Source organism: Myotis yumanensis, unplaced genomic scaffold (genome assembly GCF_028538775.1).
Source record: "Myotis yumanensis isolate MYYU_CA2020_CCGP unplaced genomic scaffold, mMyoYum1.0.hap1 SCAF_33, whole genome shotgun sequence".
NCBI lineage: Eukaryota > Metazoa > Chordata > Mammalia > Chiroptera > Vespertilionidae > Myotis > Myotis yumanensis.
Window position 1 is genome coordinate 516704 of NW_027223784.1, and position 12518 is coordinate 529221.

Genomic DNA, 12518 nt, shown 5'->3' on the forward strand with positions numbered 1-12518 from the left:
GCACCGCCTGCTCCTGCACAGCACAGGTCTCAGAGTCAGGGGCATCCAGAGACAGGCTGTGTTGGGAGACTGAGGGGCTCCTGGAGGCAACGCGCTTCCTCTCAGTTACACTAGGGGGCCTTCAACTGCAGGGAACCTGAGGATTCCCAGTGCACCCCAGGGCCTTTGCACCAGGAAGGAGAGGGCAAGCAGGATGGCCCAGGAGGCTTTTAGTTTCAACTCAGTGCAGGAAAGTGGTGATAACCAGGACATAAGGGCACAGGCGGTTCAGAGGGCAGCTTTGGGGCTGGAGCAGGAGGACTTCATGCAAGTGGGGGAGGCTGAGACCCTGGAGCTGAGATTGGACACAGGCCAGGAAGTTTGGCTAGATATTGAGTGGGGGGCAGGGGAGGACTGGGTGGCTGCAGAGCAGTGTGTGCAGGGAGAGGAGAGTGAGGTGCAGCAGGGAACCCAGAGTGAGGAGCAAGGGGAAGACAAGGAGGGCCTGGGGGAGGAGTTGCAGGCACAAGCTCACTTTGTCCTGTGGACAGAGGGCCTTCTGCAGGTGGTGCCATGGCAGGCCACTTGGGCGGGGGAGGAGGTTTTCCCAGATCTGCAGGTGGGGAGGGAGGAGGAGGTGGTGAGTGAAGAGCTGAGGCTGGAGGCACAACTGACTGGGGATCTGCAAGGGAGTGACCACCAGGAGGAGGGGTGGATGGAGGAGCAATTAATTGTAGGGGAACAGTTTGTCCTGCAGGGGGAGGTGGAGGGCACCATGGAGGCAGTGGAACAGGTGAGAGAGTTGGAGCCTCAGTCAGAGGCCAAAGCAAAGCCAGAAGAAGAGGAACCAGTGCAGCAGGAGCCGGCCCAGTCAGGGCCCGGGGCCAAGTTAACCTGGTCCCCTCTGGAGGTGCTCCAGGCCCTTCAATTGGAGATGGAGCCCGTGAACAAGCAAGCCAGCAGGGCCTTCTCTCGGCTCAGGTGGAGGACTCGGCAGAGGCTCAAGCCCTATTTCGAACTGAGAAGCCTCTATATCCGGCGCATCCCTGGATTCTGGCTCACAGCTGTATCCTTGAGGGTGGAGGTCCAGGATCACAAGGAGCATGGGACAGTGCAGGAGAACAGTGTAAGCGGGGATGGTTCCCATAGAAAAGAACATTGAGGACAAGGTCGGGGCAGTATGCCCCAGTCTGGCCCAGGGTCCTGGAGACACCCTCTGTCTTATACAGGCCCCATAGAAGCAGTAACTGGGGTCCAGGGGCAGAGCTCCAACGCAGAGGCACACATACATCAGGGGCTGATGCCAACAAACAGGGCTGTGTTGCACGGGCTCTTCTGGGACTAACTAACGCTGCCCTACAGGCCGTCTGTATGTCCAATTCCTCAGCCAGAAGCAGGAATGTGTGATGTGTAGCCTGTCAAGCCCTCAGCACAAAACAATCTGGTGGGCATCAGGGTCTGTCAGGAAACAGAGTGGTGCTGTGCCCCTTTCTGCCTTTCATGGAGAATGAGTGGCCTTAAGGGAAGGAGAGGCCAGGCCACGCTGTACTTTCTAGCTGGTCCATGCCCAGCTCCCAGGGTGCAGGCTCCTTGACACAAAGCAGTTTGTCAACCACCCAGAGTTGTCGGCAATGATCAGCGTCCAAGATGAAAACATGCTCGGCCACATGATCGATTTGAAGGTGAGGCCTCCTGCTCCACAGCGTGGTGGAGGGGAGGTAGGGAAATGGCCTGTCCCTGAAAACGGCTACAGGCGGGAGCCCTGGGCTGTGACTTGACTCCCTGGGTCCACTTTCCTTCTGCAGGTGAGGGAAGTCAGGCATCCCTGTGGTCGCTGCACCATTAGCCTGTACTTCGGCAGCAACCCCTACTTCAGCAACCATGTGATTGTGAAGAAGTATCTCATCACCCTCTCAGGTAAGAGGAGGCTCCCTGCATGGGCTGCAGCTGGTGGTGGGCAGGGTGGGAAGGCGCTGTGCCCAGCTTCACATACCCCTCTCCTGCAGGATACAGGCTGTCCCGTGCCACCCCCATTCAGTGGCACCAGCATTGTGAAGGAGAAGCCTACAGCCACGGGCACCAGGACAGCAGCCCCAGCTTCTTCTACTGGTTCTCTGACCACATGGTGGCAGAATCTGGCAGGATTGCTGAGGTGGGATGTCACTAGCCATGCCAGCATACAACCTCCTATGTCCCTCTGCTGCTTGGGTTTCTATTCGGGCCCCTGTGCTCTCCTGACCCAGGTCTGTTTGCCCTTCCAGATCATCAGCAAGGATCTGTGGCTCCATCCCATGAAGTACTATGAGAGGACCATGGCTCCCAGTGAGCGGACAGGACGGGTGAGGAGGGGCTGGCTGGGCTCTCCCCCGCTGTGCTGCCAGTTTCCTGGGCCATTCCTTTTCTCTCACAGGGACACCTGGATGCTGGGAGGGATGGAGCCTGAGACACCAGGTCCTCATGGTGTGGGCATGAGACAGGAACCACCAGCACAACAAGGGCAGTGCAATTCCAGTTCAGGCAGAGGGGGGTTAGGCAAGGGGAGGGAGTGTGCATGTCCACTGTCACTCAGAATCAAAATAGATTCCTTGAGCCACTCCTCTGAACTCTCCCTCTAGGCCGCCCAAGCACCTTCAGGCCTTGCCACCTGCCCCTCAACAGGGGCTGGCATGACATGTTCTTCCTATACTCCTTTCCACAGGTGTCTGCCAATCTTCCTCATGCTGAGGCCTAGGCTGCTGTGCTGCCATTCCACGTTGTTCTATTGCTGCCCACCTCATCTCCTATTTCCCTAAGGTCTCCTCTTCCTCCTGCGGCCAGTGGTATAGGCCTGCTCCTTATCAGTATCTTAGGGTGCAAAGTGTGGGCCACAGTGCTGGAGGAATCCTTTTTTTTCAGCCTTGTCAGAGGTTCTTCAATCCTTTTATCCATTTAGGTTTTCAAGGAGAATACCTAATTTGTTTCCCCTCCCTAACTGGAAAACAGGGCAGCATGCCATGACGAAGTAACACACTGCCTCATTTTGTATGCAGTTCACTTCAAAGACTTTATGCACTTATGGTCATAGACACCCTGAGAAATTTAGGGCCATGAATATAACTCACCATCCAAACAGATTGCTCTTATGTGTTTATAGTAAAATCTGACAAGAAATCCCATGTTGCAGAACACTTTCTCCTGAAAATTTTTTGTAATGTTATTGTTTAAGGTTTTACAAGTACTAACATATATGACTCTTTCTTTTTTTCTACTGACCTTCCCCCGGGCTCCCCTAACCCTAGTCACTTGTTCTCTTCCACCCACTCCCAGTGTCTTGCCTCTGTTGGTCTGTTGGTTGTGCTTATATTCTGAATATTTTAACAATGCAATATGTAAAATTTAAACATTTAAGTATATTGTAATTTAAAACAGCACTTTTGAAACAACCTTGAATAATTCAAACCTTGCCTCCAATCCTGAAACATCATAATGGTACCTACAATTCTTGATGCTTCCCCCAAACCTACCATTTGCACTTAGTTATTCTTAAATAACAGAAGGCAAATTCTTTACAATAAAATGTTTTCTGTACCTTATCATTTTTAATTTCAGTGTCTAATTCTTCTGTCACATGGGCTTCCTCCCTGAATCACTGAGACCCCAATAAGGTGCGCTACTGTACTGCATGATTCACTCTCTCTTGCGTAGATGGTGAATCCTGGGATCGCCGCCAGCACCACACTCAGGACCTCTGACGGGTGTCCCATTGGCTGTTGCAGTAATTGCAGTGCCCCCATCATACCCATCTCCTGTGTGGCTGTAATCATCATCACAGGACTGGACCACCATAAGTCAGAGGGGGCCTTTGTGCTTCTGGTGCTCCAACTGAGCCTCCTGTAAAGTCAGTGACCAAATAACAATACTTGAACCGCTTTATGAATAATTTTATGTCAGTATGACATGACACTAGTAAAGTCTTAAATATTTTGAAAACCTATGCTTTTATCTGCCTGAGCTAAAAAGTTGTCCATGAGGCTGAGATAGACAAGGGAACTTACATTTCTCTCAAATACAGCTGAAGAATAATGTTTTAACTTAAATAATGGATTATGAACGAATATGAAGGCAAATTCTCTGGAAATGGGCTGAAACTCAGACCTTCATATTTTTTTCTATGGTTCAGGCTGCCAAATGCTCCTTCTGATTAAAAATGTTAAATTACCCCCTTGGCTGCTGTGCCTAAGTCGGTTGAGCACCAGCCTTGGCACTACAGGATCCCCCGTTTCATTCCAGGTCAAGGGCATGTTCCTGGCTTGTAGTTAACCAATGGATGTCTCCTTCTCTCTCTCTCTCTCTCCATCCCTCCCACCTCCTTCCTTCCCTCCCTTCATCCCTCCCTCCCACCTCCCCTTCCATGCTTTCTGTTGAAAAAGGTCAACAGTGGGAAAAGGTCCTCTAACTTGGATTAGCAACAACAAAACACACAGATACATCATGCTGTTTAAATATAATAAAACCAACATTGAAAAAATACTCCAGGCGCCTAAAAGTGACAGAAAATGCCAATGCACCAATGTCCAAGGGGAGAAGAGATTGAGAGGCTGCAGGGCCACAACACAGGTAAAGTGTTGGTAGGGGGCTTGAAAGAGGCTGGTGACCCAGCTTCCTGCCTGAGGAGGTCCTGATGGTACAGAGCTCCAGTTTTAGTTTTCAGAGTGGTGGTGTTGACATTAGTAAGGGAGATCTGCTCACTGCTTCTGCTATAACACAGAGGCCCCCAGCTTTCCCCTACCGGTCTCCTATTCCTTTGCTCCTTGCCCATCCCTCCTGCAGGCATGATGGTCATCTTTCATAGTCACCCTGCCAGGCCCTTCCCTGCTCCAGACTGAGGGTCAAAGTATGTAGCAACAGGAACTGACCTTAACCAAGTACCAGCACCACCCTGCCGAGAGCTTCAGAGCTACAGCCCCGCCGGGACTGGGAAAACACTCTGCCCTGGGATGCCTTGGAGGCTTGGGCCCAGTGGCCTCCTCTCACCACCACATGCAGGTGGCTGTGGTATTCCTTCTGTGGGCCCTCTGCTTGTGCTTAAGCTCTGCAGGTATTGGGAAGCGGAGGTCCTCTGTGCCAGACAGGGATTCTGCCAGGATATGGCGGTTGGTAGGGGATCCTCTGCTGAAAGGCACCCCGTCATCTTGTCCATGAGTGCTGTTCCTGTGTGAGGTGGGACGTCTGGGGGTACAAGATGTATCAAAAGACATTTTATTCGCGACACCTGGGTGCCGGTGGGTTGAGACAGAGAAAGTCATCAGTCATGAGAGCAGGGAGAGAGTTTTTACTTATTTTTGCTGGCTGCAAGCCGCTCTGCTGACATAAGGGTCTGGTCTGTCCTTGGTTCCTTCCATGCCAGGTGTCTTCTGGTTATCTGGGCTATGCTGTGCTCAAGGCTGCAAGCTTGCTGCAAGATATCTGCTAAGCAAAATAAGGTTTTCCCTACCCTGTTTTATTCTCTTTTTCCCTTTCAACAGCCCCTGGGAGAGGAGAAGTAGACGGTATAAAATGGAGGACTGGGATGCCTGGGTGGCAAGGGAAACTCACAGCACCCACAAAGTGGCTCAGGATTTCTAACCTTAACAACTGAGGAGGGAGAGGTAGACGAGGCATGACAGAGGATGGCCGGTGGGTGATGCATGGTGGTTGGCACCAGGAAAGATAATGGGTAAAGAGGTGATGCATGCAAGACAGAGGATGGATGGGTGATAAGAGCGGATATGCACACAGGCAGGTAGCAGACAGATGCCCTGAGAGAGAAAGACAGCAAATGCTGGTCTCCACGCCTTGCAACCTTCCCCGGGAGGTCCTCTTTCGCTCCTGCATTTAGCAGGGGACCCTCCACTCCGCTGCCTGTGCAGCCACTCTGCCATAATGATAACTTTAATCCAGGATTCTCAGCCTCCCTGCTTCTGGAGCCAGGCCATGCCAACCCCTAGAGGACTGCACCTCTCTGAGTAGCTTTGAGCCTTGGCTTCCCACTGCATGAGGACAAAAAGGTGAGGGCCTCAGAATGTTGGGGACAATATAGGAAGTCATGCCTGAGGAGGCGAATGCACAGCTGTGCTGCGGCCTGGGGCTGCCCTGATGGGTAATTGACACTCATTCCCTGTCAGGCTGCTTCCTGTCCAAAGGCCCAGGAAGTTCCCCTGTAAACATGGATGGGAGTGTATCCGACACCTGGGGAGTGTGTGGAGGCTTGCTTCCAGAAATCGCCCTTTAGTTTCTCCCTAGGTGTGTCTTCAGGAGGCAGGGAAGGAGAGCGGCTGGAAGCCCCAGGCTTTGCCCTTGTATGAGGGGCTGGCAGGGAGGGGACAGACTGCATTTCAAGGTCTCCTTTTACTGGCCATAGCTGTCTCAGAGTTGATGAGAATGTCTGACAATTTTCATCTTGGCAAGTCCCAAGGCTGTTGATTCTTTGCTTACTGAATGAGATAAAGTCCCCTTTCCTCCCTTTCCCAAGACAGCAGGCTGGTTTGTTTGGTGGGCAAGACAAAACTTCCCCTCTGTCCATCCTCCTCTCTCACTCACACCTTGGAAGTTCCAGGGTGATTTTGCTGTGTAGTCTCTCATGTGGGAAGAGAGATATGAACCACTGTCCTTGGTTGGGGAGGATTAAGGACTTTCTACAAGCTGTACAAACTGGCCAGGCTTGAATTTCTTGTCTCAGTTCCTCTATTCCACTTGCCCAGGAATGAATCTACCTCCTTGCAATCCTGTTACAGTCCCAGGTAATAAAGAGCAAAAGTAAGACATTGTGAGTTTATTATGGGGTTGGTTCATGGAATGCCATAAGACATTAACTGTGGCATTTATTCCCTAGAGATTTTTGAGAAGATAATGAGAATGCAAAATGCTTTGCCCTTTTTTTTTTTTTTACCAAGTTTCAGATGATTGGTATTATATTGTGTCCATTATATTAATCTAAAGACCTAGTGCATGCAACTCAGCAGCCGGTCGCTCAGCCTGGCCTGTGCCCTCTGGCAGTTCGGGAGCCCTTGGGGGATGTCTGACAGTGGAAGTGGGCCTAAGGCCTTAGTTGGACAGCATTACCACTGCCATGGAGGCCGGAGAGGCTCCTTCCCCCACTGCTGTGCTCGCCAGGTGTTAGCTTGGTTTTTCACTGAGTGGTGCTCCCTTTGTGGGAGCACACTGACTACTAGGGGGAAGCTCCTGCATTTAGCGTCTGCCCTCTTGTGGTCAGTGTGTATCATAGTGACTGGTCATTCCACTGTTCTGTCAATTTGCATATTACCCTTTTATTGTATAGGATTAAGAGTCTCTGTGAGAATTTCTCAAAAACTTAGAGAAATTGAAATATCTCTAAGAGATTAAATTTCATGTGGCATGTAAAATTCTAAATTCCAGTACTCTTTATAAAGGAGGGTGCCAGAAACTAGTCCAGAGAGAATTCTGAAGATGTGACAGATGCTGCCAAAGAAATGAATGAAAAAGTAAGTCTTTTGCCCTAACCAGTTTGGTTCAGTGGGTAGAGCATCAGCCTGCAGACTGAAAGGTCCCTGGTTCAATTCTGGTCAAGGACTTGTACCTTGGTTGCGGGCATACCCCCAGTTGGGGGGTGTGCAGGAGGCAGCCGATCAATGTTTCTAACTCGCTATCACTCTCCCATCCTCTCTTTAAAAAAAAAAAATCAATAAAATATATTTTTTAAAAAAGTAAGTCTTTTAATATAATTCTAGCACTGTGGTTCAAGTAATAGTATTTGCAGGTTTGCTTCTTCTTGTTTTTAAAGTTTGATAATGCCATATGAGCCTTGTTTATTTAGCCATCATTATTATTATTTTTTTTTTTTTTACAAACCTGCTGGACTATGGGGTTGGAAGGATGTTGAAATGTCCGTTTTTGTGTCGCAAAATAGTACATTAACCTAAGTTACTTTAGTATATGAATACAAATGGAATCGGGCTTAAAGCTTTCAAAGCACTTCCTAACTTAGAACAGCCTGCCCACCCCTGACATATAGTGAGAGCAGAAATCAGGTCACTGTTGGTAAGAAGCTAATGCAATTGATGCAAACATTTCCATAGCATAAAAAAAGGTCTTGAAAATATGGTATGCATAGTCCCTTTACCCTCAAGTTGGTATACCTTTTCAAAAAAGTATTTGTATTGATTTCATAGAGCAAGGGAGAGGGAGAGAGAAACAAAAACATGAATGATGAGAGAGAATCATTGATCGGCTGCATCTCCCTGTCCCCCACTGGTGATTGAGCAAGTACTTAGGCTTGTTCTTTGACCAGGAATGGGACCGGGACCTCCAGGCTCACAACCGGATGGTCAACCACACAGAGTCACAGCAGGTGGGCTGTGTATTTAGTTCTTGAAGACAGGAACTGATGTGAGTTAGGAGATTGGGTGTGCCATAATTAATTGACCTTTCCTTCCCTAACTTTTCTCTGGTTAATTATTTTTGAATCGTGCAACAAGACTGATTTTTGTAAAATGTATATATCCTGATTTATATTAAAGTAGTGGATAAGAGTTCCTTTTATTGGGTCTTGAATGTACTAGTGAAGGAAATAGTCTTATTTCTCTGTAATCTTAAAGTCCAGCCAATGTAAGTGTGTCCCATATCCTTCAAAGGTGTCTGTGCTCGTTGCACAAGTATTCCTTAATATTACCGTGAAAGTCACACCATTCGGGCCTCTTTTGGGGTACATATTTTCTTTGGTTCTGTTATATTTTCATATATTTCCAATATATCATACCATTATTTTAAGCCACGTTCTTTTGGATTTATTTAGAATCACTCTCCTGGGACAAGGTAACATATGCAGATTTCTACATCAATAACTAAGTTTGTGCTTTGTCTACACTTTTGATTTATGTTTAAGTTAATTTGTGTGTATACTCATGATGTCATATATTAAGTTGTTGATCTTCAATGACTTTTAGTACATAACTCACTTATGTCCCTGTCCTTTATTTGGAGAGCCTGTTTTATGGGACATTGATGGGGGTCAGTACATATTGACCCTTTTCCTTTACCTTTATCTTTTAGGGTTTGTGGACAGCCAAGAGTTGGATTAGTCTCATGATTTTTCTTGAGTTCAGAAGTCCATTTATTTGATTTATGAAGACTAGTTGATGTGGTTTCTTTAGTTTCTACCAGAAGAAAATGTAGTTCCTGTAGAGATTATTCCTAGGTTTCTTCTTTCAAGTGATGTTTTGTAGCCTACACCATGATTCTTATTGGGCACTTATTTTCTATGGTAAAAATAAAAAGCATGAAAGGAAATGTAAATAAGTACAATCATGCACAAAAAAGATAAGAGGAAAAATATAGGAGGTAATTATTTTTAGAAGTTGTATTGGCAGGAGATAGTGTTTTTATTCATAAAATTAAGGGGATCAAGGGATGTTTGCTGAATCTCAGATGTGCGGAAGGAGGCCAGGGTGTGGAAAGTACATTAAAGACTCAATCTGTGGAAAACATTTTGGACTAGAAAGCTCAAGTGATTCCTTAAGGTGGCAACTGTGTCTAGTGGCTGTTTGGTTTGTGTCGCTGCCCATCAGTGCCAAACATCTTGGTGGAATGTGTGACTGCAGATTTGTTAAGAGAAATAGGTCCAGACATCCAAAGAGTTTTGTGTGGAGGAATTACAATGACCTGAGCTATGTTTACACATGCCATGTTGATTTAGCTAAAAGATCAACCATCATGAAGTTATTGGGAGATTGGGGAATTTAGGTATGTATGTTAATCAAATTACTATATTTAGAAGGTATAATTCTAGGAACACATTTTTAAAAAATTCTTTATTGTTTAGAGGATTACATATAGTATTACATATGTCTCCTTTTCCCCATTGTGCACCTGCACCCCAGCACATGCCCTCCCCCTCCCCCCCAGTGTCTATGTCCATGGCTATGCTGATATGCCTGCATATAAATCCTTTGGTTGATCTCTTACCCCCTAGTCCTTCCTTCCCTCTGAGGTTTGACAGTCAATCCCATGCTTTTCTGTCTCTGGATCTATTTTTGTTGAATAGTTTATGTTGTTCAATGTGTTCCACAATTGAGTGAGATCATGTGGTATTTATCTTTCTCCAGCTGGTTTTGCTTAGCAAAATGCTCTACATGTCCTTCCATGCTTTTGGGAATGGTAAAAGTTCTTTATTTTTTACAGCCGTGTATTTTTCCTATGTGGGTATGTGCCACAGATTTTAATCCATTTATCTGCTGATGGTCACTTAGGTTTTTTCCAAATATTAGCTATTGTATATTGTGCTGCTGTAAATATGTGGGTGCACATGCCCTTTCCGATGGGTGTTTGTCATTTCTTGAGATATGTTCCTAATAGTGGGATTACAGTTAAAATGGGAGCTACGTTTTTTAAAGTTTTTGAGGAAACTCCATAGTGTTCTGCATAGTTGCTATACCATAATGCATTCCCACCAGTCATGCAAGAGGCTTCCTTTGACACCCCATCCTCTCCAGCTCTTGTTGCGTGTTGAATTGTTGATGATAGCCATTCTGACCAGTGTGAGATGGTATCTCATTGTCCTTTTGATTTGCATGTCTGGGATGATTACTGGTTTTGAGCATGTTTTCATGTGTCTCTTGGCTTTCTGTATGTCCACTTTCAAAAAGTGTCTTAGTCCTATGCCCATTTTTTTTTATTGGAATGTTGATCTTCCTTTTGTTTAATTGGATGAGTTCAGTATAAATTTTGGAGAATAGGTCCTTAGCGGATATAACATAGGCACATATCTTCTCCCTGGCAGGGGACTTCCTTGTTTTGTTGTTGTTGTTATAACTGTTGGCTTCTTCTTCTCTGCAGAAGCTTTTTGATTTGACGTAGTACCATTTGTTTATTTTCTCCTCAGTTTTCATTGCCCTAGGAGCTGTTTCAGTAAAGATATTGCAGGGACATATGCCTGATATTTTGCTGCCTATGTATTCTCCTAAGATTTTCATGGTTACCCACTCACCGTTAAGTCCTTTATTCATTTCCAGTTTATATTTGTGTATGGTGTAAGTTGGTGGTCTAGATTAATTTTTTTGCATGTATCTGTGCTATTTGTCCAACACCAATTATTATTATATGTTTATTTTGGCTTTGTAATATCTCTCATTAAGCAAACTAAAATTTCCTCCATGTTAAATCATTCATACTTTCTCTAAATCTGGCCTTTAAAAAAATCCCGTGGGGTACAGTCCCATCTGTTCTTTGATTTTCCTTCCTCTGATCCCAAAGCTCCGCTGCAGTCTGCGTCCTTTCAAAGCACAAAAGCAGACCAGGACACGTCAGAGCCGCCCGCAGCAAGGTCCTGCCCGCAGGAGGTGCAGCTCCCATCGCCTTCTGGACCATGGCTGCCGGGTCAGTCAAAGCCTGAGAATCAACATGGCAGCATGTCATCGCCTTCAGAGGCCCGTCTCCAGCAGCACAAAACCAGTCCTCCCATCCAGCGCTCTGGGGACCTGCCCTCACGGCGATGTGGTGGCGCCTTCTGCTGGCAGCCGAGCGTCCCAGGCATCTCTTTGGACAGGCCTGGGCCAGGGCCTTAGGGCCTCTCTGTATCCATGGTATAAATCCCACTGAGATCAGACACAATGTCATCAATGATTGGCTTGGACAGGTCGTCACTAAACACCTGCCACCAAGGCTTCTCGGCCTCGGCCTCGGCGGTCACCTCGACCCCATAGACCTGCAGGGGCAGGTGGAGCACCGCCAGCGCTATGTGCTGAGCCTGGAACCAGAGGCACAGCCCCCCGCGGTAGCTGTCCCGCAGCAGGGCCCAGGCAGTGACGGAGATGGGGGTCCGTTGCCAGCTGTAAGGAGTCAGCCAGTTCTTGAGAGAAATCAGGTAGTGGAGCAGGTACCTGTGTGGGTGCTCAAAGGAGACTTGGAAGCGCAGTACCCGCAGCACAAGGAGCTCGCACTGCGCAATGCTGTCCCGGATCACCCAGAACCCGGAGTCCAGCTCCAAGGGCTCGCTGCCCGGGTGGAAGTACCTGTTGGACACGTTGATGATGTCACGGGTTCGCAGGGGCTGTTCTTCCACTTTGCCAGCCAAGTAAAGGGCAGACATGGCGACCAAGTAGGGGTCATAGGCGTCCACGTTGATCTCGCAGAAGAACTTGTGGTAAATGGCACAGGCGGTGGCGACGGGAATGGACTGCATCCCTAGCTTGACACCTGCCTCCATGATGAAGCTTGTCACACGGAAGTGCACCCTCGCCTGGGGTGCGGGCCACCCCTTGGCGCCGGGCGCCGTGTCCTCCTCTTTGCAGCTGTCCAGGGGAAGGTCCTCCATGGGGCTCAGCCTGGAGGCCCCAGACCACAGTGGCCAGAAGGTCAGGAGTCCTCAGGGTGTGGCCGGCGCCAGCTGGGTCCTAGTGCCCTGTGCAGCAGCCCTGCCCTGCCCTGTCCCGCCCCACCCAGCCCAGCACCAACCCGCCCCACCTGCCTCGCCCCGCCTGGGCTTGACCACCGCCCTGGTTCCAACACCAATTATTGAAGAGACTGTATGACTCCATTCTATGCTT

The 12518-nt window shown here is 48.1% G+C and overlaps 1 protein-coding gene across 1 annotated transcript; it reads right to left on the reverse strand.

Annotated features, from left to right (window-relative positions):
- Nucleotides 1-11533: 11533 nt before the first annotated feature.
- LOC139000817 (cyclin-Q-like) lies at nt 11534-12286 on the reverse strand. The gene has a single exon (XM_070402830.1). It carries the CDS (start codon nt 12284-12286, stop codon nt 11534-11536), a length of 753 nt encoding a protein of 250 aa, XP_070258931.1.
- Nucleotides 12287-12518: the final 232 nt, after the last annotated feature.

Excerpts from the sequence above, each read along its gene's own strand:
- LOC139000817 (XM_070402830.1), bottom strand. The coding sequence starts at position 12,286 with ATGGAGGACCTTCCCCTGGACAGCTGCAAAGAGGAGGACACGGCGCCC.